This window comes from Metarhizium robertsii (genome assembly GCF_000187425.2).
Source record: "Metarhizium robertsii ARSEF 23 chromosome Unknown MAA_Scf_9, whole genome shotgun sequence".
NCBI classification, from domain to species: domain Eukaryota; kingdom Fungi; phylum Ascomycota; class Sordariomycetes; order Hypocreales; family Clavicipitaceae; genus Metarhizium; species Metarhizium robertsii.
Window position 1 is genome coordinate 876963 of NW_011942237.1, and position 26404 is coordinate 903366.

The window sequence follows — 26404 nt, forward strand, 5'->3', positions numbered from 1 at the left end:
GGCCCGCGTGGCCGGGAGCCCGGTGACCTCGGCCGACCACCAGCATGGGAAAAGCCTCTGCAAGTCTGTCTGTTGGATTATGTGAGCATACTCTGTCCGCGCGCGCGAATGACATTGACACAATTCGACTTTTGCATCTCGCCTCGTGATAACCCTAACCCTAGCCCTAGCCCCTTGGAAGAGGTAGGTTGCTCAATGTGGTCCTTGCAAATTTTGGTGTGAAGAATAGCTAGCTGTTCGAGAAGGATCCAGTATTTGTTCGTTCAATGTTATGACGGCCACCCGCGTGCAAAAAAACGGCTTGATGTGATAGAGACAATGCGGATGCTCATGGTAGTGATGCATGTTGATAATACCACATGTGCAAGCTTGATCCGTTAATCCTAGGTCTGTCGCTTATTCGAGCAAGGTTTGGGCTTCTAGGCAAGAAAAAAGAAAAAACATACAGCACCGGGTATTCGCTGGTCGTCACCGATCCAGCTACTAATCCGGCACTCGCTAGGTTATCCAACGGAGTTCGAGACGGGATCCAGATTTATCTAGCGGCTGTGGTCGTATGTGTCTGTTGGAGAGATAATTTAGTCTATAATCGCATCCTGAAACCCCTTTCAACCGCAACGAATAAGTTGAGTAGGGGCGAGACTGTCCCGAGTACCACAGTTGATTTGTACATGAATAAAGACATGCAATGCACTGAGTAGTGCTGACTCTACACCAAGAGCACCAAAGACTCGTATCTCCAACAATGGCAAATGCCAAAATGGATCGAAACATGGTCTGAACACATGTGAAGAGGCGAAAACCGACCCTTCTCAACTTTCCCGGCCACAAGCTCGGGCTAGCACAGCTCGAGAAGGATGAGCACATTGCTACCCTGATATTGTCATGCAGATGTTACACGAGGCCTATGATGACGACACCATAGGGCTCGTGGGGTCATCGCTGCTTTGTATAGAAAAGGTTCTTCTGCCCCAAGCGCCTTGAATACCAGAGGCTATTACTAGATAAATGTAGGTATTACTCTGAGCCTGCACAAGGTCTAAAGGGTTAGGATGATACTAAAGAACCTCGTACCGGAAACCCTAGCTTTTCTAGAAGCTCTATTTTCGCAAGTTTGCAGTCTTGATACAACTTCTGAGTAATTATACGAAAACCATATCTGCACCATGGTCGAAATGCCTTATTCTTTCAAGTTCACCGCTAGTATTACACAGAAAAGGCCCAGCAGATTGTAAAGCCTAATAAAGGGGCTTTACTAATATAAGACTTATTAATTATATAACTTAAATATATATTTAAGTAAGAATTTTAAGCTTAGGTATTTTTTATATATATATAAAGTAATTATTCTTATTTTCTTCTCTTATAATAACTTAAGACCTTAAAGACCCTTCGAGATTATTATTAAATAGAGCCCTTTTGCTCTAAGCCTGCTGTATTGAACCCTTGTCACGTTGTTCCTGTCCACGTCATGAGCCGCGACCATCGAACGACACCCGCTCATGAAAGTCTCTGCTTTTGGACATGCTATCGAAACTTGGCGCTCCTAGGAGATACCCGTGTAGAATCTCTCTATTCATGCCAACCAGGACCGTGCCGCATGAAAGCAGCATACCACCGTGCGTCGGTACATCCAGCATCTCCCACTCGCAAACTAGGCGTCTAGTCCCCTGGATTCATCCTAGGTACGGGGTTGTGAGAAATTACGGCGTCATGCCAACGCCCTCAAGGTTCTTGGTGCTTTCCCCTCGACGCTAGTCGTGAGTTTCTTTGTGATGCAAAGCCGGCTGTGCTTCTACAGCATCCAAAATGTATAAAGTCGCCACGACGAGCCCGAGGATGCTTCAGGAAATCTTGTCATCCCAACCCATCAACCCAACAAAGCCACATCTTGACTATTCAGATACATCCCCTCGGCTCTTTTAAAACGAACAAAGATGAAGCCGTCTCTCACATTCGTCCCTGTCCGGCTTGGACTCGCCGCCGCCGCTCCGCAGAGGAACCCCGACCCTTCCAAGTATGGCCTGTCCAAGGGCTTCCCGGACAAGATCAAGAAGACACTGGAAGACCTCAAGGCCATAAATCAAAATAGGCGACGTCGCCCAACAGGTCGGGTGGCAAGTCACCGGCAGTCTGCCAGGCGCTGTCGGCAAAGGGGCCACCATCCTCTCCTTCCTCACCTCCTTGAAAGATCTCAACAAACCCCCCCGCCCCAGAACAAGCCAAGGGCCAGTCTGGAAGAAGTTTGCCTCGGCGGCAATCGCGTTTGTCCCCACGTTTGGCGCCCTCGGCGGCCTACCCGGCTTCCTCGCCATCATGAAGGCCATCACCATGGGCATCTTCAACGCCGAATCCCCCGAGCTTGCGGCCAAGGCGGAAATGAAGGGAAAGCGCTTCAGCGACGAGGCGACATACGAGGATCTCTGCAACAACTGCCAGCCGCACCTGACCATCTCGTGGCTCGGGCGGCTGAACGGCTGCACCAAGGACAAGGTGGTGAAGCGGGATGCTCGTCAGGACCACGTCAGGGCGCCGTCTTTTGCTCCGGCTACAGCGGCGGCGAGACGGACCAGATTATAGGGCAGAGCACCCGGTACGACCCTCCGCGTCCAAGGACGAGCAGATTGGCCTGCTGCTGAGCAGCTGGATTGGCGGCTCGCTCATGGAGAATATTCACTTGCTTGGCACGGACGACTTTCGAAACGCCATGAGGCCGGCTTGCTCTGGGCTGCTCGAGGACGAGAAGGACGTGTGTCTGTCAAAGGAAATTTTCCAAAAGGCTGAAGAGGACTTTCCGTCTGTAACTTTTTGCGCGCCTGGAAAGGTGCAAAAGAGCCGTCAGTAGTTGGGAAACTGTTACACGTATGACACGTTGCCATGAGGGCACAGGCCGAACCTTAAACCCGATAATAGTTATATAAGGGCTCTGATTATAAGACCTAGGGTAAGCTCCTTTACTACTTCTTAATATAAATAAAGGTCTTTTGTGATATTATGGTCAAGCATGAGAAACTAGACTAGCCGGCGAATGTATAGATGGCCTACAGAGTCTGTTGGAGATGGTAGTCTTGAATAGATTTGGTCACCCATCTTGAAGAGAAATGTGTCAGGTCCGCAAATGTAGCCAGTGAAAGCACAAGTAGATTGCTAATTGTGGCATATGATACTCGTAAATCACGACTTTGAGGAATACATTATGCATATACTATGGGATATGACTGTCAAGACATGTTGACATCTGCCAGAAGAGCGAGTCTACATGAGCAAACAGCTATACATGCCGCCATCTATTTTTGCTTTTCCCATTCAAGTCAAGGCATCCGAGAGCGGAGCCGAGTCGGAAGGTTTGACGTGTAGAAGGATCGCGAATCGTCGTGTTGAATCGAACAAAGCCCCCTGCCAGGAAGTAATACCACTCGAATCCACGGCGTCGAGTTCCGCGTCGGTTCCCCTTTATCATCCTCATTCACTCTCCTTAGAAAATGGCAAACCGCCACCCCCCGTTGAGACTTGGCCCCTGGTCCACGTTGTTCTCGCACCTTTCCACACTCCCGGATATTGAACCAACAGAGTACCCATTCCACGAGCTGCCCGTCGTCGGTGGGGAAAAGGTACACTCCGTGGGAGGGAGATCCGCACAAGTCATGGAAAAGTTGGTATTCCAGGGGAAATAGTCCATAAAGCCAACCTGTGACCCTTGAATACCCCCCGTGCCTTTAGGCAGAGTCCACGTGCCAATGTGGAACGCCGTGCCGTTCTTGTAATTCACCGCTTTTCCAGCCCAAGTCGTCCCGGCCGTATTTGTCATGATTAAATCCCAGGTATCCGCGTGCGAGCCGGAAAAGTCATGAGCACAGCTCACACCTGGCCCGTCATCGACGCCCTTGGAGCAGTTGGGATCGGTTGTCGTTGTGCCGTTGATGAAACTCGTAAATACGCCGCGAAGAACAGTCGCTCCTGATGACGTGTCTTGTCGAGGCTGAAGCGCAGCGTATGCCACCGAGGTCTGGCCGTAAAATTTGACTCGCTGGGCGAAATGGTAGCCGGCGACATGGGGCGCTCTAGAAAGGTTGATGGGAAATGAAATGTCCCTCAAGCCTTCTGGGGGCACATAGGATATGTTCCAGGACAGGACGCATAGTGCAGATCTGGAAAAGGGTAGAGAAGATAGAGCGAGAAGGAGGGGAGAAAGACTGAGCCTCATTTTGGTTTGAGCTTTACATGCATGTGAATGTTTCCTTGTGACTGGACAGAGACGCAGAATTTTGTAGCTCTGGGGGCAATATTTGTAGGTTCGAAATTAGTCTGTAGGTACTTGCCGCCATCGACGGGCTAAATGGTAGCTCCTCGACGTCAATAAATCATAGATTAGGTCATAAAAATGTTTAGTTTAAATCTAGACTAGCCAACTACTCCTAGCCTCTACTCTGTGTCTACAAGCCCGTTTCAATAATGATGCGTTTATAATGTCAAGGCTTTGGGCAAGTTCCCGCAAATGGTTTCCTATATATGCAGTTTACGGTACAGATGTAGCCTCATGGAAGCGACTCATTAGGCAAAGCGGGATGCAACAGCCGCAATGTCATAAACACAAACGTCCCCATCGAGGTAATGTGATTACTGGAGCTTTTAACGACCAAAAACATGTCTCAACAAGGCATCTTTGACCCGAAATACCCTATCCACCATGTGATCAAACTGCATTTGGATCTGTCGTGAGAAAAGAAAATGTCAGCCCCAGGGTAGCCAATGTATCGAGGATTTATAAATAAACCAACGGAGGATCTTTTGCCGGTATGCTGTTCGTTGACCTATTTCTTGATCCGTTGACTCACAGGTCAAACACAATATCTTCCTTGGCAACTAGATTCTCGAGTCCCCCGTAGTTATTTAGCACTCCCAGAGTACACATTACCCTAAGTGGTCAAGGGACCAAGGGGGGAGTTGACCCCTGACATCTTGAGCTTCATATGACCTGAAAGCATAAAAAATTGAGTCTTTTGATACAATTCTTATTCTACAAAGCCTGCAATTCTGGTGGAAAAGACAGTTCACCAAGGTCATGCGGTCTCTGCACATGGTTGTTCGCCATTTGATACAACTTCCACTATGCGACGTCCTGCCTCAGTACAGAGATGTCAGTACTCGGCTTTGGACAACGCCCCTAAACCAAGCCGTATACGCCCTTTCATACCCTCGAGGCATCACGATCTTGTCCTTTCAAAATACCAGAGTGAAGCACGTATTCGAGTGCAAAACCATCTTTGAAAGGCTCCGAGTCGGACAAATGCTGCTCCTTAAGACACGTAAGCCGGACCTCAATAAACTTTCCCTACCACGTGTCGTCTTCTAGAGCTCAACAACTCAAGCTGGGATACGGGCACGGCCATAGAGTCAATCCTTGCACCTTGCACAGCGAACAGCTGCAACGCTGACAAAACGCTCAATAGTAGCTTAAAGCAAGAAAAAGGCCTAACGTGCAGACCGCGGAGCCAGTAATATACAATCTTGAGCAACTGCCCACCATGCAAGCAAACGTAAATACAACAGCATAGGCCCACCACCCAAAACGAAACCAAGCCCAAGCCTTACGCCAACTCGTAATCCTTTACCGTCGTGCAATGAACCACGGCCTCAAAGTATATCCGATTCTCAATAATGCATTTTTCGCCTGGCCGCACGGGGAACGCCCCGTTGGGACCCAACTGTACCACTTTGCCGCCCGTTGTGACCTTGAGCTTCCCCGACGCCACAGAGAAAACTTGAATCTTGCCCTTTTGTACAGGGACGTTATAGATTTGTCCCGGCCGTATCGTGAGGATATTGAAGTCAATATCATGTGATATTGTAATGGGCGTAGACGAAGTGAGAAAGGCACCAGAGTATGCTATATCTGTAAGCTAGTTAGCCTGTGCGCTGATTATTTATACTCAAAGGGTCCATACTTCGAGAAGCGTCCTCGGTTGTAACTCGACCAGGTGCAATTTCCCAGTCTTCCATTTCATATTCTGGTGTGCCAAATTGTCCGTGGTGCTTGATGGGTGGTATCCCGCGTTCCAGCCGTGTACTACTATGCCGCTCAGTTGGCGATTTGCTTTGGGACCGAGCCACCTGATCCTTGTCTGTATGGTTAAGCTGTGTTCCAGGCTGCTCGGTTGGCGATTTGCTTTTGGGCCGCGCCGCCCGATCCTTGTCCATCTGCAGTCGGTTAAGGACACTTTGCCTCACAGGCCGTCGGCCGGGAGTCTGCTCTGTACCCTGTCCAGACGGCATCGGCGAGGATTGTTGTTCTTGCTGTGGTGCTGGTTGTGATGACCGCAGAGTAGGCACATCGGGTAGTGGTCGTCCCGACGACGTCGGTACTACTTTGTCGCCACTGCCTGCCTTGCTTGGTTCTGTCCTCAGCTCACATCGATCTGGTGCACTTGTCATGAGGGCCAAATATGCACATCCAACGCATCTGTGGTGGGGAGTGAAGATCCTGACTATCTCCGGGTCCAACTGTATCGACTTGGGTAATACGATGCATTGTTTCGATAAACATGCGAGAGGCCCTGTAGCCGCGTGACAAGCCGACCGGCCGGAAACTTCATCCCCAACGATATAAGCTACCGCGCAGGCATATGTTTGAGCAGCCAGATCTGTGTATGTGTGTTTGTCTAAAAACTCCTTGGGCAAATCTCTTTTTCGAGGCAGCGCGAGCATCCTTGATATATCGCGTCGGTTAGCCGTCCTGAAACCAGAATGAACTGCCGCCATGTATTTGGAGACATCCCTTTCAAACTGAGTAGTTTGATTGTGTTCACGATCCTCTGACATGGCACGTCGTTTCCTATCCTGACCCTCATCCGACTCCTCTAATTGGTGTTTACTCGGCCCAGCATCGTCTTCGCCAAGACCCCGTTTAAGAGCCGGATGGGTTGCACGGGGAAATGGAACCTGTGCTACAACAATGCCTGGCGACCTTCCTGAGGGATTCTTGTAATTACCAAATTTCGATATGCTTCCATCTCCATTGTCGTTGAACGTCATATTGCTGTGGGACGAACCAAAATGGCCGGATAGCGCAGCTAGGTTCTTGAACCTGCGCTGGCATCCTCTAACAGGGCAGATAAACGGAAGCTGAGGGTCACTATGCAATTTATACCCAGCTGGGATCAAGACTCCTTTCGTTGGCACCGATTTCCCACTAGGTTCTAGCCAAGTTAGCGCCGGAATAACATCTTGGAAGTTGCTCAACACGTACGAACAAAGACAGTGTATGGCCTGCCATCCGCGGCAATCTCCATTGGCACGGGGTATCTTTTGCGAGGCGTAGCTGTACTATGTGCTCCATGTGGCAAAGTCGGTTCAATCTTTTCGTTTGTGAGAGGAAGATGGAGCGATCCTCCTAGTCCGCTGCTTGGTGTGCTAGAAGTTGCGGCTGGCTTTCTCGAATCCGGCAGGCTGGTAGCGGGAGCAGAGCGGGATGGCGTTTGCCCAGAAACCTGGGGCGCGGAGACGTTTTGCATCACGGTTGGTGGAAGCGGAACTGGCGTAGGTGTAGAGGCAGGTCCCGATGCACGAGGCGCTGGAGGTGCACGAGGTGTAGTAGATGGGACACCCGCTAGTCGTGGTTGACTGGAAACAGATGCTGGCAACTGACCAGCTGCCGCAACTGTAGGTGGTAGCGGAACAGGCGCTTTGCAGCGTCAGCAGAGCAAATCCCAACAAGTCTCATGTTTCCAGCTCAACTTACTTTCCTTGAGGCGAGCTATGGCAGGAATAGACGCCAACGAGCTGTCATCAGAATCACTACTCTGCGCCCGAGCTGGTTCAAGCGGCTCATGTTTTATATTGCCCCGGGCTTCCATCTTTGGCGCACCAGCAGCTTTATTAAATAATGCGAGGTGTGGCCGATTCGACAACTCAACTCGGACATGGGTCGCCGTCGCTAATGAACCAGTGCCAGACACACGAGGGAGATCGTCAAACGCCGTCACCGACTCCTCCTCGTCGTCGGAACTCGTCGACCAGTGACTCCCGTCGGCGTCCCAGGTTGGATCGGCTTTCTCATCATCCACAGGACCCAGAGGCAGGTCCATAATGATACCCGAGTTCATTGGAGATGACCGCCCGCGCAGAGGGTTTGGGCGGTGGTGCTTGCTGAAAGGGCTTTCAAGACCCAGGGTCCCTGATGAGATGACCATGTATCATGGTCCACGGTTGAGTTGGTGAATGTGAAGTCGGGGTGAATGAACCCCCCTTCCAGATGCAGTGAAGCCCGTGCTTCTGGTGGCTCAATTGCACAGTAGTAAGAGCTCCCAACAAGTCGTGCAACGATGAATCCTCTCCTTGCGAAGTCCGAGTGCGTAATCGAGGCTTGAGAACGGGCGGTGCTTTGCAGGGTAAGCAAGTAGTTGAGTCTAGGGGTGAAATGCGCTCGAGTTGGCTGAGGTTGAAAGTGCGACGCGCAAACGCGGTTGTGGATCCCGCAGTTGGCAGCCCGCCCCGTTGAGCGGATCTGGGGAAGGTGCGATGCACGGAGCCTGTTCGCCACCACGGCCAAAGACGCAACTTTACGCTCAGCTTGTACAAATGTACACACAGCGGTTCGCTCGACCCAAGCGCATTCCAGGTGGCCAAGAAATTGGCAATTTTTCTCATCATTTGATTGAAAGACACTGCAAGGCAGTGAATACTCAAATTCTCCGTACGTAATAATGATCGTGCGGACGACGACCCGCAGCCAGACCACCTTGCATGCAAATATCATTCACAGCACTCCAACTGGTCATGGTGCAATACTACTACTATTCCTCCGCAGCGTCGAATCACAAAGAGTACAGTGAATTTGTCTAGTGTAGTACACATCGCTATAGTACAATGTCAGCCCCCGCTGCCCTTCAAATCTCAGCTTCAATGTTATTTGTTCTTCTTAGCAGCCTTCTTGGCTGCTTTCTTGGCCGCCTTCTTGCTGACAGCCTTGACGCTCTTCGTCTCTCCACTTTCCGCCCTATTTTTCTCTGCCTTCCTCTGGCCCTCAAGCTCCCTCTCCCTCCTCCACCGCCGGTGCCGAAACCACTGCTTCCGCGTCCTGAACCGCTTCGTCCGCAGCCCCGTCGTCTTGGCCAGCCGTCCGATGCGCCAGTTGTCCTCGCGGTAGCTGTAGTCGGACCGCAGCTTCAGGATCCTGTCCGGCTCCCCGGCCTCGACGCGAGTCACCTCGAAGGGGATCCCAGACGGCGACAGGGCGGGCTTCTCGGCCGCCGCGCGGATGGGAAAGGCAGTCATGTTGAGGCGGCGCTTGCGCTCAGCGTGCTGCGGGTGCGGCAGCGTGTCGGCCTTGTCGAAGACGACGCCAATGTATTTGCGGTCCGGGTGCAGCGACGGGTCGCGGTAGTACTTGACGTAGCCCGTGGCCATGGCGTGGATGGTGTGGTCGCGGCCCATGATGCAGTTCTCGCCCGGCCACCAGTGCGTGCCTCGCTGTTTGTAGATGATGTTGCCCGGGATGACATACTGGTCTGTACAAGTTAGCTGCCGTGGTTCCAGACCCCAGAGTGACCACGGGTTGCCGATGCTCAACCAAGGCGCCCTTTTGTAGGAAATGCAAGAAATCCGCCTACCTCCAGTCCTCTTGGCTCCCAGCTTCTTCGGAATGCCCCTCTTGCTCTTCTTCTTATAAGCGCCCTGCGCCTTGACCGAAGCGTGTCGTCTCCCCCAAGCCAGCACATTCGCCCATTGAGCGCTCCCCAAGGAAGCAACTCCCGTAACAGTCGGTCGGGCAACTCCAACGCAATTAGCAGCCACGGCCAACAAGGGCCGCTGCATCGTGAGGAACCGCATCGTGTGCGTGCCCGGTCGTCAAGATGGCATGCAATCAATCCGAAGAGATCAAAGCTCGCTGCCCCCAGTTGGCCAATTTGGAGTTTTCTGCTGAGTCAGCCACGCCATCAGCACCCTGCCCCCATGCTATCGATAAGCGCAGTGGACAAGTCATCATCACGGCAACCCCAGAACCTACATCAACCTCTCTCATCCTGAAGCATAAACTTCCAAAAAAAAAAAAAGGCAAGACAGAAGAGAACCGGCAAGATGCAGCTCCTCATCCTGCTCATGTCGCTCTTCGCCATGGCCACCGCGCAATTCGGCTTCTTCGACCAAATGTTCGGCGGGCACGACGCCCAAGAGCAGCACCACCAGCACCAGCAGCGGAACAACCCCAGCGACGCAGGACACTACAGATCACAATTCGAACAATGTACGTTTTCCGCAACTCCCCTAAAATAGCCAGAATTCAAAAGTGTTTTTTTTTTCTGGACTCCCTTGGAATAATGCGCTGATTCTTACTAGCCCACTGCGACAAATACCTCTGCCCCGACACCCTCGCCTGCGTGCACTTCCCGCACCACTGCCCCTGCGCATGGGACGCCTACGAGGAGAAATTCGAGTTGGGCGAGGGCAAAATGGTCTGCGTTTCAAAGGGCGGGTTCAAGCCCGGCGAGGCGGCGAGAAAGATTGAGCTTGCGCGCAAGGGATTACTATGAAAGCTTTGGGGGAGATCAGGGCGCACGTAGGAATGACAGGACAAATCATATAAAAACGTTTGACACAAACATGAACCAAGTATTCATGCACGCACAACCGGGCTGGATAAAACGCTAGACTATTTACAAAGATGTATATGCAGGTGCCCATACACGTGATATGACGGTGACGGTAGACTGTTATCAACTTGGACAAAGAAAATAACACGCAAATTATGCCAGCCATGTTCCCAGCGACTTGTCGCACTTGGAAAGTCGTAAACGATCGTAAAGCTACCATAAGAAATTCTATAGATACATGGCACTCTTTCCCTTTCAGGGGCTTCGTAAGCCCAGTCCAAACAAAAAACTCCTCCGTTTCGACGACGCCTTGACAGGAAGAGGATCGGTCTGCGTCCCCACATCCCGCATGGCCCGTCGTCGCTTGATGACAAAAGGGAAGATATAAATCAAAATCCGGTTGCGTCTTCTCTTGAAGGTAGGTCTTCGTTTTTGTAACCTGTTTCGTTTACTGGCTGACCCAGATGAGCCAGATGTCGAGGGGGGTATGATTGCAATATCTGGCGATTGCTTTTCCTCTTCTTCCGGGGGCTTTGAAGAGGTCAGACTGCGCAAGGATGGTAGTGAAAAAAAGCTTAGTCTCGGGGATGTTGGTTCCAGTATGGGCGGTGGGGTTTTGGGTGAGATGTCGGCTTCTTCGGGGCGTGTCCGTGAAACCGTGCTGTGCATGGAAGATAACGATAGTCGGCGGAGGAAGGTCGGCGACGAGGCCAAGGCCGTGGGCAAAGATGGTGGTGCGCCAGTCTGTCTGGGTGACGTGCCTTCTTCTGGTTGTCCAGTAGAGGAAACGTAGGAGCCTAGTGACGGCAGCGACATCCAGCTCAAACTTCGTGCAGTAGCAGATAAAACGGGCAACAACACCCCTGGAGCCAGTTCCTTTTCTTCAACAATGGCATTTGCTGCCACTTTGGCGGACCTGCGCCTCATGATCTTTCGCAATCTCCGACTGTTAATGTGAGCCATTCGGCAGTGGAGGCACTGGGGGCACCTCCTGGTCGTCGTCTTCGTCTTCGTCGTCAGGGATGGATTCCGGCGCGCCGAGGAGTTGTGCGACGTTGTGCATGTCGTAGTGCTTCTTGCGCGCGGCCTCAAACTGACGGTGCTTTTCACGTTCCTCTGGCGAAATTCCCACCAGTTCCTCTTCGGCGGAGGGGGTGGCATCTTGATCATCCACATGAACCGTCTTTTCGGAGGGTTGGCGCACATGTGGCGGAACGTCTGTTTCTGGAATCTCTTCCTCCGGATCGCCCAGGCTGAGGCCCGGAATGTCATCTTCACCGCCCGGACCTGAAATTTTGCGCCGAAGACCACCACCCTCCATAAAATCCTCATCGTCGGATGGGTCCTCGGCCGGGTCGTAGTGTTTGGCATAGGGAGTCTTGGGCTCGGTGATTTTCATAGTAGAAGTGCGCTCCTGCTCCGTCAGGTACAGGTTTGCCTCGTCCCACTTGAGACGCTGCGACGACTCGGCTTGGCCGTCGGGGTCGTGGGTGGAGGAGCGGCGCGAGCCAAATGGTCTGGTAGCAGAGGAGGAGGAGCGTCGATGGCCAGCGTTGATTTGGGTGTTGGCAAGGGTGATTTCTTTGCCGGACATGGACCGCTCGCGACCTTGGCGGGGAGACGTAGCCGACGGCGGGGAGGTGTGAGAATGGCTCGAAGTATGCTTTAGGATGCCTGTGGTGGTTTGTTAACGAAGCCGTTTGACGTGAGTCTTGCACCGGCACGGCTTACCTCTCGGACGCTGGGCATCATGTCCTGGAGGAGAATGAACTGGGGCCGGGTCTACTGTAGAAGTCATGGTGATGGGTGCTTTAGCAGTCTAGATAAGTGTGGTTTGGTCGACTCTATTGTGATGGCTAATGGCGTTTGAAACGGGAGTGTGGCAGGCGTTGTTCAACTGATCGTCGCCGACGCCCAAGCGGCAGGTGACTTGGAAGATGAAGCTGTCGCAGGCGAGACGAGAGGGCACGAGGTGCGAGAGGTATAAGCCAGAAGAGATGCGCTACGCTCGTGATTTGACGGTGTTGTTTAACGCGTTGCAGGCGACTGAGGTTGGGAACATTGAAGTGTCAATCAAGAAACTGGGGCACACGACACGGAAATGCTGAGCAAGAGGGGGTTTTGAGGCGGGGCAGCGGCGTTTTCGCACGGGGTGGTGGTGGGAAGCGAGGGTCGTCGCTGACGTGAGTGAGCTCTTCGAACAGGTATTGAACTGATGCAATTGCCGACTCTGATGCTAGTGACAGGGACGAGATCGATGGCTCCAGATGACGCGCTCACACGGTGCCCTCGAGTGAACAAGGAGCATTGAGCTCTGTCAAACTACTGTTGGCCTCTTGACAACCCCATCATGATTCGGAGTACCGGGTATGTTCAGAAGGTACAGACGCTTGCGGCGTGGCTTGCGAGGGTGGCGCGTGGCACCATGTTCAATGTTGACACTTGACATTCCAAGTCTCCGCCCGAGGCATCCAACATCCAGTCGTTCCATGCGCTGCACGTTGCATGCCAAAGCGACTCCACGCGATCATGGTCATGCAGGAACCATTGACCGTCTCTTTGACGTTCGGAGTCCTACTTCTGTTCTGTAGCCAACCTGATGCACAAACGTGACCTCACAGAATTCCAGCGCCTGCTTACTGCTTCGTACTCCCACACCCTTCCTGCATTGCCGGTGCGTCTCCCCAAGCGTAGACAACTGTTCGAAACTCAGTGACAACTCGTCGTGTCAAAACGCCCATGTCCTCAAATAAACTGCCATGCGCGTCCCAAGCATGCACGAACCCGACAACAGCCAACAGTCGATTCAGGGCAAGGCGCCAAGTGTCCATCCCGTCAACAATCTGCCGTTGCAACAAATGGTAGCACTACCATGCAAGCACGCAGAGTCAACACGCATGTTGGTACAAACCATGTGGCGCCACGAAAATGCAACACCGACAATGCGCCCAAGCTACCGAAAGCTTGGATATCGAACCAGACCACGTCGACCTGCATGATTCCGTGTAAGCTACTACATTTGCCGCATCCGCGCACCCAGCCCGGTAGTGTAACCAACTCGACATTAGTCATCGGATGGAAACGCCAAGTTTCTTGAAAATCCCCGTTGCACATACCAGACTCTATCTTTATGCCTTGGCTCGGGCTCGTTGAGTGAACAACCCCGCCCACAACCTGCTTGGCTTCCTGAAGCGATTAGCAAAAGACAGGGCCTCGAGTCAACCCTCCCTGGGCGTGTTTCAAAACAAAACCCTTGTTCAAGAAAGAAACCAAACAACTGCATTATCAAGTGTGCCGAGTACATAGTACTGCTCTGTACTACCGATAAACATGCGTCGGATCTAAGAGGCAGCGGTTTGTGACGGCACATGAGTGGGATGACACAAAGTCACTTTTGCACGAGTTGGTCATTTTTCTTGCATCATCGTACATAGTCAAGTTGAAGTTGTTCAACTCTTCGGTACCGCGTCCCGCTTGTTGGAAGCAACACTAAGAATCGGCCGATGCCGTGACTCGGGCGTCCAAGAATAAGGTGAGCCTCCCGCGAATGCCGCCGAAACCACAGGTACGGAGTAGTCAATCGAGATTTACAAGAAAATGAAATGGCTCGGTCCATGAACAAGGAAAAGTGTCATAGTATGGTATTCGCCAATAACAACGCCGAAGTGGTATCTGCAAGCATCAAGCCCACCAGCCAGGACCAGGAAGTGAGACTTTCTTGGCTTACATCCTGGGCGACTAACACCGCCCCCTAACTTAAGCCCCCCCCAAAAAAAGACAAGACAAAACAAATAGGCCTGCTCCAAGAATAGATGCAGCATGTGTCAGGGTCTCATAAACAAAGGCCCCATAAAATCGAAATGATAACCATATACGGTCCCTCCTCTTCATGGTTTCTGAGCCCAACTAGTGATCATGTTCCTTCATATCAAAATTACGTGATGCGAGACGTACAATCATAGCCTTTCGGCAAGATCCGTTCATGGTAGCTGAAACAGCGCCATTGCGTAGTGTTGAATCCGTACGCGCAGCTTACTCTGAAATCGGCGGCAGATACATCATTGAGTTTGTCCAGCCTCTGGGGACTCGGCCTTTGCTCCGGGAGCATCTAGTATCACCATGAGAGCTTTCAAGATGTGGTATCCCGTCCGCCAACACACGCTCTTTTCCTGCTCCCCAGCCCAAATGTCAACGCAGCTAACAAGGGTCTCGAGGATAAGCTGTCGAGGAGGTATAAGACATCCAGTGGCAGCCGCCTCGCTTAGTGGAGCATCTTGACGTAGCATGTGTACACAAGTGGTCAAGGTTGCCGAGAAGATATCAAGTACAAATGGCCGTCCGACCAAATCAAGTGGTTGAGGAGTTTCAGGGTCCCACAGCTCGCGGTAGTGAAACAACAACGCGAGTGAGCACTCCAAGGATGACCAGTACGATTCCGGAAACATGGTAGGTCCATCCGCGTGAAGAGCAAATGGTCGATGCATGACCATGAGGCACCGCCTGAGGAATATATCGATAGTAATGCGCTGTAGAGGCGCTTGGCAAACGCGATTGGCGTGTCCCATCAGCTCTCGGAGCTGGGCATTGTACCGCAGAACATCGGGGTAGGATATGGGGTCTCGTTTCGAATTCATCTGCGCAAGGATATTGAGTACAACGGGAAGACCCTGATAGAGGACCATCTGAAGGCTGTCCGGGGCACGCCAATGTGGCATATTTTTGAGACCGCCCAACTCTTCCGGCCGGGTCAATGGAGGCATTCCCGTGCACATGGACACTTTGATGTCAAGGTACAGAATTGTCAGCCACAGCTTCCGCCGTATCTCCTTTTCCACGGGGTCCCGTAGTTCTTCGTCGTTGTCGTTACGTTCTTGCGGTAGACCAAGAATGAAGGCAAGGCGAACCAAATGGCCCATGAGCGTGTAGGACGAATCCATGGCCCAACATGTAGCGTTGCAAATCTGCTTGGCTACAACCATGAGCGTAAATGCCCTAATCGTACTGATCGTGGGGCGGAACATGAATGGCGTTTGCATGATGCATGCCTCGGCGGCCATCATGAACTCTATGGCAATGGGAGGATCGGTTCCGGATGTGAAGCAGCCTAGGCCGAGGACCATGAGGAATTGCGCTAGCCAGCATAATCCGACAGCATTTGGATCTTGCCAGTAACGGTGGACTTCCTCTTGAAACGTTGACAAGTCCAAGACGGGATTGACAACATCCAGCATATCCACATATCGGCCTAGGTATTCCTCAACATTATCCTTTTCGCCAGATATGAGTCTGGTGATAGTATCACGAGCATAATATTTTGTGGCGCCGGGAGTTCCAAATGGGAAATTTCCTGGCAAAGAGAAATTTGCTAAACAGGCATTTGTAGCTACGCCCTCCAGAATTTTAGCAAGGGGAGACTGTGATATTGGGGTGAGTGATCCGATCTGGAGCGAAAAGGAAATGGCGTTAGCAGTGTTCACAGCCAAAACTGGGTCGAAAGCCCTCGACATAAGGCATGGACATTGGGATGAAAACATACCCTAGCCATCAATTCTCGCCAATGGCTCGATCCTCGGACTTTGTGAGTTATCTGCCATGGCGCCAACTGGGGCTTCTTGCTGTCCGGGTCTATTGGCCCCCCCGCAGGGGCAGTAGGGCAAGGAAATTTGCCGCCATTCGGTCCTTTGTTATAACTGTAGTAGCACTCTCGTCCATTGCCGCTAGACTTGCATCGTCCACAGGGAAGCTCCTTATCGCATTTGACCTTGAGACGATGACAGCGGAGACAGCTAAGGCAGTTGCGCTTACGCTTGCGAACAATCCGTTGACCCTCTTGATTGCTGGCAGTATCTTCCGTAGAATTTTGAGCTGGCGTGGAGTCCGTGGTGATAATCTGGTTCGGTTCCGGGCTCTCAACAGTTGTCGTTGGTGAAATCAAGCCGTTCACTGCTACTCCACCATGGTTCTGTGATACGGATGAGGCAGGCGAAGGGCCACCAGCGGGCGAGCTGGCGGACGTGTCTCGTGTAACTAGCATGGATCCTGGCGTTTGCATAGTTGGATTCGATGGGGATGCTGAAGAGTTGATTGACCCTGAAGTTGGTACTCGCGCATATCCGACAGTGTTGTTCGTCAGCACCGATGAAGGCGCTGTTGAGCCGTCGGATCCAGGCGCGGTCGTTCCTGCCACATCGAAACTACACCGAACTCCTGCTTGAACGCATCGGGTACATGAAGGCTTGACGAGATCGCATCGCCTCTTAAAATGGCGACATCTGTCGCAGGTCTTGACTTCTCGCATATGGGGCATTCCTCCCCTGTGAGATGGCCTGTAGATGAACGACAGAGGCGGATTAAACTACGCCACTCTATAGGGTCAGTTTCGTCAAGAAGTATGGTTGAGGGAAAAGGGCAGGATTCCAAGATTCCGCTCTTCGATTATCAGGTAAATGGTGTCTTCGTGGTTGCAATCCGACTGCGCCGACACCGTATTGCTGATGAAAGTCCCGCAAGCCTTCCACAATGTCCGTTCACCCGGCCTCCTTTCATAAGCTGTGTGCTGACAGATGTCAAATCTCGATGCCCTTAAAAGCGAGCAGGCGCTCTCACGGTGGAACGGCTCGGCGAGACTGTGGCCTCTGTTCCGACCTGGTCCTACCACTTTTGGAAAGGAGGAAAGTGATGTTGAGTGAGCAAGCAGGTCGCGCGAAACAGATAGATGATTGACAAAGCAGGACTGCTCAACGCTACGCAACAACGGGGCGCGGGCGGTAGCCGAGACTCATGGATAAATGAGGAGCCAACTGAGATCGTTGAAAAGGATTCAGTGACCAGGGCTGTCAGTGGCCGCAGGGGACAGAGGAGGTGCCACCTCAAAAGAACCCTGAAGCCCTCGAATACTGTCTGTTGCTGTAGCCTGCCAAGCAGCCTGAGGTGAAATCGAATAGTCAGCCGTGCTTGGCGACGGTTATGGACGGAAGCCGTTTAGTGGTACTATGGCAAGGCTGAGAAGAGCAAAGACGCGATAGAGGTCCCCGCGGCGCTCAAGCACCAGCCAGAGACACAGACTTGCAGGTTCTTGTGATATCTCAATTACCCCAGCAGATGTAAGATTGACACTGAGTCCAAAAGACGACTGATCAAGTCTCTGGCTGTAACTGCAATGTCCAGCCAGATGTCCAAGTGGTCAAGTAGGATGTGGGATCCCGTGCTTATTCCGAAAGACCAAACTACTCATGTGGTGTGCGAGCCCGCTTGGATTTTTTTCTACCTCTAAGCCTTTTTAGGGGCCATTCCAGCTCGTTGTGCCCATCAGTAAGCAGTCCTCCGTACTCAACACGATGGCCAGGGGGTAGAGAGAATTCGTCTAGTTGGAGGGTCGCAACGACAATGGGGTGGCATGAGCGTGGTGTGGAGACAATGACTGAAAGCCGAAGAAGATGAGGATTTACTGGCCCACAACCCGGACACGGGAGCGAGGGACTCTGGCGTGAGGCCTGTGGAGCTCTTCGTGGTGGTGGATGGGCAAATGGAGTCAAACTTGCTCAGTGAACCAAGAAGAGGTGAATCATGGCAGCAGAAACGCCCGTGGATATTCTCCTGGGCAATGCCTGGCATCCTTGCGACTATCTGGAACCACTGGAAATAAAGTTTATGGTACTGGTACTGGGTTCTGATACTCTGCAGCCGCGAAACAAGCTCGGTGGCGGCTTTGATCCCCTGTCGGTGTCGTGATGTTGCCGGCACTTGTCTGGTCGCCGACCACGAGGCTGGTGGTGGTCAAACGAGCCCGCACGGGACGGGCTAGGATCAGGTCGAGGCTGCTCAGGCGAGCCCGCCGCGTCGGCCACTTCCGCCTCTCAATTTTTAAGGCAACTTCACCTGAGTCACGGACTATTTTGCTCTTTGAACAGACGTGCGGCGTGAGGGAAGTTATCGATCCAGCCATTCCAGCAATTCGTGGTCATCAGCCAATACTTTTCCATCACCCACCACGCTCTCCGGTAACATGGATGCGGCTCCCCATCACCCTGTCCAGAAACATAATGCCACAGCAAAAGTGTGTGGTCAAGCAGCGGATATTACCGTTGCCTTTAGTGGTTGCTTTCGGCGGATGGGGTTCAGTGGATAACGTATCGTACGTCTCGATAGGACCCATATGACTCCTCAGAGAAAAGCTTGCGAGCTCGAGGCTCTCGATTGCCGTATCGATCGTTGACGCAGGATTGGTCGGTCTCGGCCGAGTCGTGAGCAAGTAGTCTGTTGTTCGGTTCTTTGGTCAAGGTGGTAGAGAAGGTTGAGATTCGGGCCCTGTTCCCGCGTCTAACGCACAGGCTGTTGAAACGTTGGGAGACGATTTAAGCACGCACTTCGCATGTACTCCGTATGTACGGAGTCAATAGTAGTGCCAGGGGTTTAAGCCACCACTTGGTACTCCGTACTTGCGTTCAGTAGCTTGCAATTCTGGTGGTAGGCAACGGTCAAACGGTGGCGGCACGGCGACTCTTAGACAAGTAGGGATCGATGCACATACAGTGACAACGGCGACTGCTCTTGGCTGGATCGAGGCGGCAGATGGACTCTGCTTGCGTGGGGTTTTGCATATTCTCACCACACTCATGCATCATCGGTCCGAGACTCCATCGAATTGGTTGACATGAGCTTGTCGCATAGAGTTATCAGGTGCTGAGGTCAAGGTTGTCGTCCCAAGCACCGAGTGCGTTTGCTCACTGTCTTCGCTTGTGGGGGACGTGCGACTGCGAGGGAAGGAAGGATCGACATTCAAATGTTTTTAGTTCCTGCCTTGAGCCCTTTGCTGTTTCTTCCCAGCACAACTCCCCATAAGCCACCCACCGATCCAACTTTTGGCTCATTTGTTCGAAACCACCATCATCGCCGCCCTTGGCGCAGCATGCTTGGAAACAGGGCAGCTTCAAAAGTTTGCACTACGTACCAGACAACCTGGTACCTGTGGCACATGTGGCAGCAGGTAGGCAGCCCTATGCTTGTTTGGTGTTAGGCGTCCTGGGCCCAGATCGACAAGGTCTGTTCCGTGACGGCAAACCGGGGTGCCAAGCGCCACAAAGCACGGTCCTCCAACCAACTGTTCGATTGACCCATCATCAGCCATTGAAAACCTGTTCACGCACTGCCTAGCAGGCGATGTCAATCAACATGAGACTCATCGTCTGTTGTCCAAAGAGCACGTGGCCATCCATAATCTGTTCTGGAACGAAAGCCAGACGCGCCACTACAGCATGTATTTTCCACCACGTCCGGAAACTCAAAACTATCCGGGGTTAGCAATGCATCCTTGTTTGAACTAAGCACGGCCTGGGATCATAATGACTGCGCATACATCTCCGTGTTCTGGCAAAGGAGACAGAACTTCAACCCGGGAGCCTCGACATCTGTGCGATCAACAACGGACAGTGTTGAAATGATCTACAACGACCGGCCCATACTCGGCAGTTTCTTGTCGTCTCTCGGTTTGGTAGGCGCCCCAGTTATCGAGACACATATCCACTAAGAAATGATGGTTAGGTGTTGACTTTGCCCGTTAGCATCGCTTTTTCGACCAACACCCATTTCCGGTGTGGCTATATCTGATGCAGCTGTGTTATGCACATGGACGACAGAGGTCACAGTCTTCGATGGTCAGTCGCTGGCCGATATCAGCCAAACAATATCAACTGAAAAGGATGACGATGAGGACTAAAATCCGCCAATATTGATTGCTGTCCCCGAGCTGCCTCTGAGACAACTTTCGTCGCAAGCTCAGCCACAACATGGAATACTCAAGGAGGTAATAGGCCTTGTCAAACAGATTATAGCCTACTAGTGGTTGCACATTCGAGCTGAATGACCATGCTGCCGCATGCATGGCGCAGCACTAGCGTGTTAGGACACATGCAGAACTATTAAGGTAATCCGGTTTGACTCCAGCATGGTGCTTCGATTCCGACTTCCCCGGAAGGGGACCACGAGGGATGGTCAGACCAAGAGATACTGACTACGGAGTATTGCTCCGTAACTACATACTCAACCGTTTTGTCCGAGGTCCTATGATTCGGCTTCATGCTCGACCTGGTAGGCAACCTCCCCACAAGGCCTATATTTCGGACGAACATTCCTGACACATCAACTCCAGACAGCTTAGTAGCCCTATCAGCATGGGGTAGCATTGTCATGTCGGCATTCGCATCTCGCATCTTGTAAGCCCCCAACCTGTGATACCCGAATCTCTAGTTCCATGAGATATTGGGGGCTAGTCTCGAATGTAAGTTCCGATACGTCTTCTTCCAGGGACGCATTTCCGTCATTACGCTGTCAGAACATTCACCATTCTACCTACACTTTCTTTGGCAGCAACGAAGATTTAGTCACGATGCGTCGCATCTGTTCTATGATAGCTTGGAGTGCGTGAAACCCGGGCAGTCCCTACTATAAACACCCGCATCGTGATGCGTCAGAAGCTAGCGGATTAACGATTCATCACCGCGCGCCGGCCTCGGTTTTTACATCTAAAATAGAGTTTCACCCCAAAAACTTGAAATAACCGAATAAGCAGGATACTTGTATCGTGCTTGTACTATTATTTCTCTTGAGAGGGACACAACGCTCTACTCAATATTTGATAATAAGGTCTCTGCTCGTCGGCAATCCCTGATTTTCCTTCCCCTCGCTCATTATCACCCATCTTCCAACAATAAAAGCCCTATTATAACTAAGTCACCGTCCACGAACCCAGCTACTCGCAAAACCTCTGTTTTACTAAGCTCCGGAAGCACTTGCTGACATCGGCCAAAGCAATCAAGTCCGTCGCACGGCAAATTTTCAATGCTTGCACCGAGTTGTTGGAAACATCACGTCAATTTTCACGGCGGAAAGAGAAGCTCAATTTGACGATATGCTGCAGCCGATATTCACGAGGAAGCTCTTCTTGCCAAACAAGAGGCTCGCCTGGATCAAATTAATCGTGAAAAACAACAAAGTAATTCAAGCTATGCGTCACATGGAAAAGAAGACGGACAAAGGTGCCAAAATAACGAGAGGGAAAAGGTACGCAACCTCGCTTTCTTTATCTTGGCACCTTTTTTCAGCCTTCTTCTCTAGGTCACCCTTTGCTTTATCTACTTCGTTGGTGTTTTCACGAATTTTTTGGATTTCATAATCTCGGAAAATCTGCACAACATAGCCATAAAATTCCTATCTTTGGATAGTCTAAACGACCTATTCTATCTACTTTTACTATACGCCATCTTCTACTTTGCATATTTTTGACAGCCTTGGCAATACGAGGCCTCTGGCCAAGGTACGACTTGGGTCTAGGAACCAGACCTAGCTCACCTTTCCTACAAAGCCCTGTGGGCAACCCCTCAATGTAACATACTTTCTTTTTCACACGCAACGACATACACTTACCGTAAAGCATCTTCTTCGCCAGCTCTGCTTGACTCGGTGAGCCAAGTAGGGCACTCATCACAAAGGACAGGTTGGCTGGCATTTGCACAACCCCACTGCAGATGAAACAAGCAGTAAACATGTTGAACCTTCCCGGTTCTTCCTCATGTCAGAAAGCTTCCTTTTCCCCGTTGGCGCCGGTATGACGACCCCTCGCCTCAGTGTTCGCTTCGCTGTCAAAATTGGACTCGTCTTCATCTTCGCTACTCAAGTTACCACCAGTGAAGTAGTGACCAAAGGTGCGAGTCTCCAGATCAGCCTTTATGTCCGAGGCCTTTCTCGCTTGACGGCGGTAGTATACTCTCTTGGCCCATTTCCATGCCTCGATTCCCAAGAAAAAGAGGAAAGCCTCAACAAAGACAATGCCCCATTCCCAGCTAATACCCGCGTGCTTGAAGACGACTGTGTTCAGGCCAGGAATGTAGATGATGGGGAACATGGTGACAAAGCCTGCGACGATAGCCCAGAACAGGAACTGGTTGCGCCAGGCGTCAATGATCCATTGCGTGAAGTATCGCTTGCTCTTCGGTTGCATGCGAAAGAAGGATCGGCGCATGTTGACCATTTCCCAGGCCAGGAAGAGGGCAAACCAGGTCAGGCAGGCAAAGGTCGTGGAGCGAGCGCGGAAGACAACCCTGCAATCTTCGGAGAATTGATTGTTGCAGTTGTCTCCGAGGTCAGCAGCGCCGTTGCCAAAACCGTAAAGAACAAGGACGAAGGAGGCGAGGCAGAGGGCAGACATCCAAAGACCGTAGACAACCATATCGACCAAAAGTTCGGGTGTAAAAACACCTTGCTTCAACTTGGGGAGTGTTAGCCATCGTGTTTCCAAAAGGAGACGCGCTTGCCAATACGGTTTGTGCGGTGACTTACGTTTTGTGGCGGTCGTTGCATGATATCAGGGGCGGCAACCTCGAATCCGAGACCCATGTCAGGCATGCCAGAGGTGATCATGATGATCCAGAGGATCTCCACGGGGGCCAGAGGGAACACAGAAATACCACGCCTGTCCTTGAAGGCGAGACCGACCAAAAGAGTGCATGCTTGGGCAATATTTTCCGCCAAGACATGAAGAATAAACTTTTGAATATTATCAAACATGCGTCGGCCTTCTTCAACAGCGTTAAGAATAGAGGCAAAGTTGTCATCCGTCAACACAATGTCGGATGCCTCCTTGGCAACGTCAGAGCCGGCTTGACCCATTGCGATACCGACATCAGCACGCTTTAAGCTAGGCGAATCATTGACACCATCGCCGGTCATGGCAACAAAGCACTTTCGACGATGAAGAGCTTCAATCATGCGAACTTTGGTCTGAGGGGCACATCGTGCCACGACGAGAGGGAGAAGGGGGAGATCGTCAATTTCCTGGTCAGTTAGTCTGTCGAAATCAGAAGCGGCCATGACCATAGTCTTGGCGACATCGGTAGCAATCTCGTTCATCTTGGATGGTAGAATCCCGACTTCGAGGGCAATGGCACGGGCAGTCTCGGGGTGGTCACCAGTCAACATGTGCACGCTGATACCGGCTTCATGGCACTTTTGCACAGAAGGGGCTGACTCTGGGCGTGGAGGGTCATATAGACCGATGAGACCACGGAAGATTAGATCTTGCTCAAACTCGCCACGCTCCAACTCAGCCTCGTTGTCCTTGACGTGACGAATATCAGTTCGGCTAGCCAGAGCCAAGACACGAAGGCCGAGGCGGGCCATGGCCTCCATGTTCCTGAGCACATCTTCCTTAATATCCTCGGTGAGATCTTGTATCTCGTCACCTACCGCGTATCGCGGACAGGAGTTCACAAGGCGTTCAACGGCACCCTTTGTGAAAAGCCACTGCTTATTGGTTTCCTTGTTCTCGAAAATGACAGACATCTTCTTCACATCAGAGTCGAATGGGAACTCGGCAACTTGTTGCCACTGGGCTTTTTCGCCTGTGGAAAGGCGAAGGCGATTCCAATCAAATCGTGAGGCAAACACTTGCATGGCAATCTCTGTAGGGTCACCGCGGCCATGCCACTCGCCATTCACCTGGTTTACAGTGGCGAGATTGGCAAGCGAGGCAACGTTGAGATACTCCCTGAGCGTGGCATCTTTAGTAACAGCTTCAGTACCATCAATAGGCTCACCATCAGCGTCATTGCCGCGAAAGTTGATGTCCTTGGGCTGGGCGAGTTTGAGGCCGAGCTGTCCGACTGTCGGGTTAAACGGCTCGCTGGTGGTGCCGACGGAGTATGTCCCACGACCGGGAATCCACGCTTTCTTGACAATCATGTTACCCTGGGTAAGGGTACCAGTCTTGTCGGAACAGATATCTACGGGCAAGTTAAGCGATTGACGGAATATATCGGGGTGTGACGCTTACTAGAAACCGCACCAAGAGCCTCAAGGCTCTTCAAGTTGCGCACAATGACGTGACGCTGGACCATTCGTTTCGTACCAGCAGCCATGGTGATGGTAAGAACAACGACAAGTGACGCGGGGATCATGGACAAGCCAGTTGCGACAGCATAGATGATGACCTCTTGCTTGGCGTCAAATTTGTTGGCACCGAGAACAATGATAGCGCAGATGATTGCAGTGCCGAGGAGGAGTAAGGCAAGCTTGGAGAGCTTCTTCTGAAGGGGAGTACCAACATTCACGCCGAGGAAGCGACCCACAGCATCAGAGAATGTGAGAGACCATGCCTGCAGCCAGCGACCGAAGCTGGTAGTGCCGTCCTCCCGACGCTTGGGCTCTCGTCGACGGGAACTCTTGCCACGAAGAGCAGCAGCAATCTGACCGATTTCGGTGTAAAGGCCGGTGGCAAATACAACACCGCGCGCTCGTCCCTTGGTTACGGTTGATGAACTGTAGGCAACGTTGAGGCGATCGCCTGGTCCGGTATCATCAGCGTAGGTTGGGACGGGTTCCTTGCGAACGGGGAGTGATTCTCCAGTGAGCAAAGCCTCGTTGGTCTCAAAGTTGACTGCCTCGATGAGACGGATGTCGGCAGGAATAGTGTCGCCTGTCTTCAGTTCAACCATGTCGCCGGGAACGATTTCGGCTGTAACAACAGTCTCATTGTCGCCATTTCGAATGGCTTGAGCAGTTGGCGAGCTAAGTGACCGAAGAGAGTCCATGGTCTTGGCGGCCTTGAATTCTTGGAAGAAACCCACGACGATGTTGAGAATGATGACGGCAGAAATGACGCCACCTTCAATCCAGGACTGAATTCCAAACGAGGCAGCCATAGCCAGGATAAGTACAAGCGTCAGTGCATTGGCGATTTGCCCGATAAAGATCTTTAGAGGCTGGACGCCGTCCTGCTCGCCGAATTCGTTGCGACCATATTCCTCGAGGCGTCTCTTGGCTTCATCGGTGCTAAGGCCAGCCTCAACGTTGGCTTGGAGCTGATGAACAACCTCTTCGATTGTCAAGGCATGGGCAGGGGCGGTCATGGGCTTGTTTGCTTGCCCAGACACATGGGCCTGCACATCATCTTTTTCCTTAGCCGCCATGATGCGAACAAAGGAACGGATTCTCAGATCTTGTCGTGCTTGACAGTGTTGTTTTTTGTTCTTTGCAAATAGAGAACCAGGTAGTTGCTTCAAGTCGGCACCACGCAATACAGTCCAATCAACTGCTTTGCAGGGCTGCTACTGCAATACCAAGAATCGCACAAGTAACAAGAGGGATGAATAAGGGAAAGCCAACAGAGCCAAGATCAGGCGGGACGCAAGTCCTTTTAGGTTGAAGATTCCATGGTGGGTGACCTGGCGAACAGCTTGACGAATTGACGATGAGAGAAGTGCTCAATGCCAAATGTCAGCCTTTGACCACCCAAAAACAGACCCGGTCGGAGACTCCATCCCTGGTGGGAAGGGAATAGCGTCAATTCGTCAGTCTTGGCAAACTCGAGCATGGTCAAGGTTTTGGTGACGGATGGTATGGAGTAATACAGTGTGACACAGTCCACCGGACCCTCCAGCATAAAACTCTAGTTGACACAGAATAGACTTGAGCTGGAGGCAATTTGGGCTATTATTAGCATTAGGATCGCCGCCACTCTACACAGTTTGCAAGATGTTTCGACGTTGCGATACTGGTGTTCTCGGAGCAAGTGTTGTGGTTTGTGGTTATGTTTGAGATGTGTATCGTAGGTCGCACAATCGTGCAGGAACACCGCATTGTCTTCCTTACGAAGGTTCCGCCGAACACCAGCAATGGCGGGGTTATATTGCTGGGACCAGGGCAGAGTGCCGAGCTGTTAGATCCAATGGTAATTGGCCAGGCGTATGCAATACGTCTAGTTTCTTCCGAATGAAAGAATCGGCACTTGCTTACCGTCTTTGAACCCGTGATAGCATTTCATT

The 26404-nt window shown here is 51.8% G+C and overlaps 8 protein-coding genes across 8 annotated transcripts; 2 read left to right on the forward strand and 6 right to left on the reverse strand.

Moving 5' to 3' along the window:
* Positions 1 to 1937: 1937 nt before the first annotated feature.
* On the forward strand, positions 1938 to 2845 carry MAA_09717 (uncharacterized protein; the record flags this gene model as incomplete). The annotated part of the gene is made up of 3 exons (XM_007827715.1): positions 1938 to 2109; positions 2156 to 2496; positions 2555 to 2845. 3 exons carry the CDS (start codon positions 1938 to 1940, stop codon positions 2843 to 2845), a joined length of 804 nt encoding a protein of 267 aa, XP_007825906.1.
* A 630-nt stretch (positions 2846 to 3475) lies between these two features.
* On the reverse strand, positions 3476 to 4204 carry MAA_09718 (uncharacterized protein; the record flags this gene model as incomplete). The annotated part of the gene is made up of 1 exon (XM_007827716.1): positions 3476 to 4204. One exon carries the CDS (start codon positions 4202 to 4204, stop codon positions 3476 to 3478), a length of 729 nt encoding a protein of 242 aa, XP_007825907.1.
* Positions 4205 to 5588: 1384 nt separating this feature from the next.
* Positions 5589 to 8084, reverse strand: MAA_09719 (Cupin, RmlC-type; the record flags this gene model as incomplete). The annotated part of the gene is made up of 4 exons (XM_007827717.1): positions 5589 to 5893; positions 5946 to 7196; positions 7247 to 7681; positions 7739 to 8084. The coding sequence occupies 4 exons, from the start codon at positions 8082 to 8084 to the stop codon at positions 5589 to 5591; spliced, it is 2337 nt and encodes a 778-aa protein (XP_007825908.1).
* Positions 8085 to 8904: 820 nt separating this feature from the next.
* MAA_09720 (50S ribosomal protein L27) lies at positions 8905 to 9828 on the reverse strand (the record flags this gene model as incomplete). Its single annotated transcript, XM_007827718.2, has 2 exons — positions 8905 to 9506; positions 9609 to 9828. 2 exons carry the CDS (start codon positions 9826 to 9828, stop codon positions 8905 to 8907), a joined length of 822 nt encoding a protein of 273 aa, XP_007825909.2.
* A 249-nt stretch (positions 9829 to 10077) lies between these two features.
* MAA_09721 (uncharacterized protein) lies at positions 10078 to 10529 on the forward strand (the record flags this gene model as incomplete). Its single annotated transcript, XM_007827719.1, has 2 exons — positions 10078 to 10243; positions 10336 to 10529. 2 exons carry the CDS (start codon positions 10078 to 10080, stop codon positions 10527 to 10529), a joined length of 360 nt encoding a protein of 119 aa, XP_007825910.1.
* Positions 10530 to 11538: 1009 nt separating this feature from the next.
* Positions 11539 to 12387, reverse strand: MAA_09722 (glc8-like protein; the record flags this gene model as incomplete). The annotated part of the gene is made up of 2 exons (XM_007827720.1): positions 11539 to 12263; positions 12321 to 12387. 2 exons carry the CDS (start codon positions 12385 to 12387, stop codon positions 11539 to 11541), a joined length of 792 nt encoding a protein of 263 aa, XP_007825911.1.
* A 2260-nt stretch (positions 12388 to 14647) lies between these two features.
* Positions 14648 to 16887, reverse strand: MAA_09723 (N-terminal binuclear Zn cluster-containing protein; the record flags this gene model as incomplete). Its single annotated transcript, XM_007827721.2, has 2 exons — positions 14648 to 16030; positions 16126 to 16887. 2 exons carry the CDS (start codon positions 16885 to 16887, stop codon positions 14648 to 14650), a joined length of 2145 nt encoding a protein of 714 aa, XP_007825912.2.
* A 5271-nt stretch (positions 16888 to 22158) lies between these two features.
* MAA_09724 (ATPase, P-type, potassium/sodium efflux, fungal) lies at positions 22159 to 25549 on the reverse strand (the record flags this gene model as incomplete). The annotated part of the gene is made up of 3 exons (XM_007827722.1): positions 22159 to 22851; positions 22923 to 24364; positions 24415 to 25549. The coding sequence occupies 3 exons, from the start codon at positions 25547 to 25549 to the stop codon at positions 22159 to 22161; spliced, it is 3270 nt and encodes a 1089-aa protein (XP_007825913.1).
* Positions 25550 to 26404: the final 855 nt, after the last annotated feature.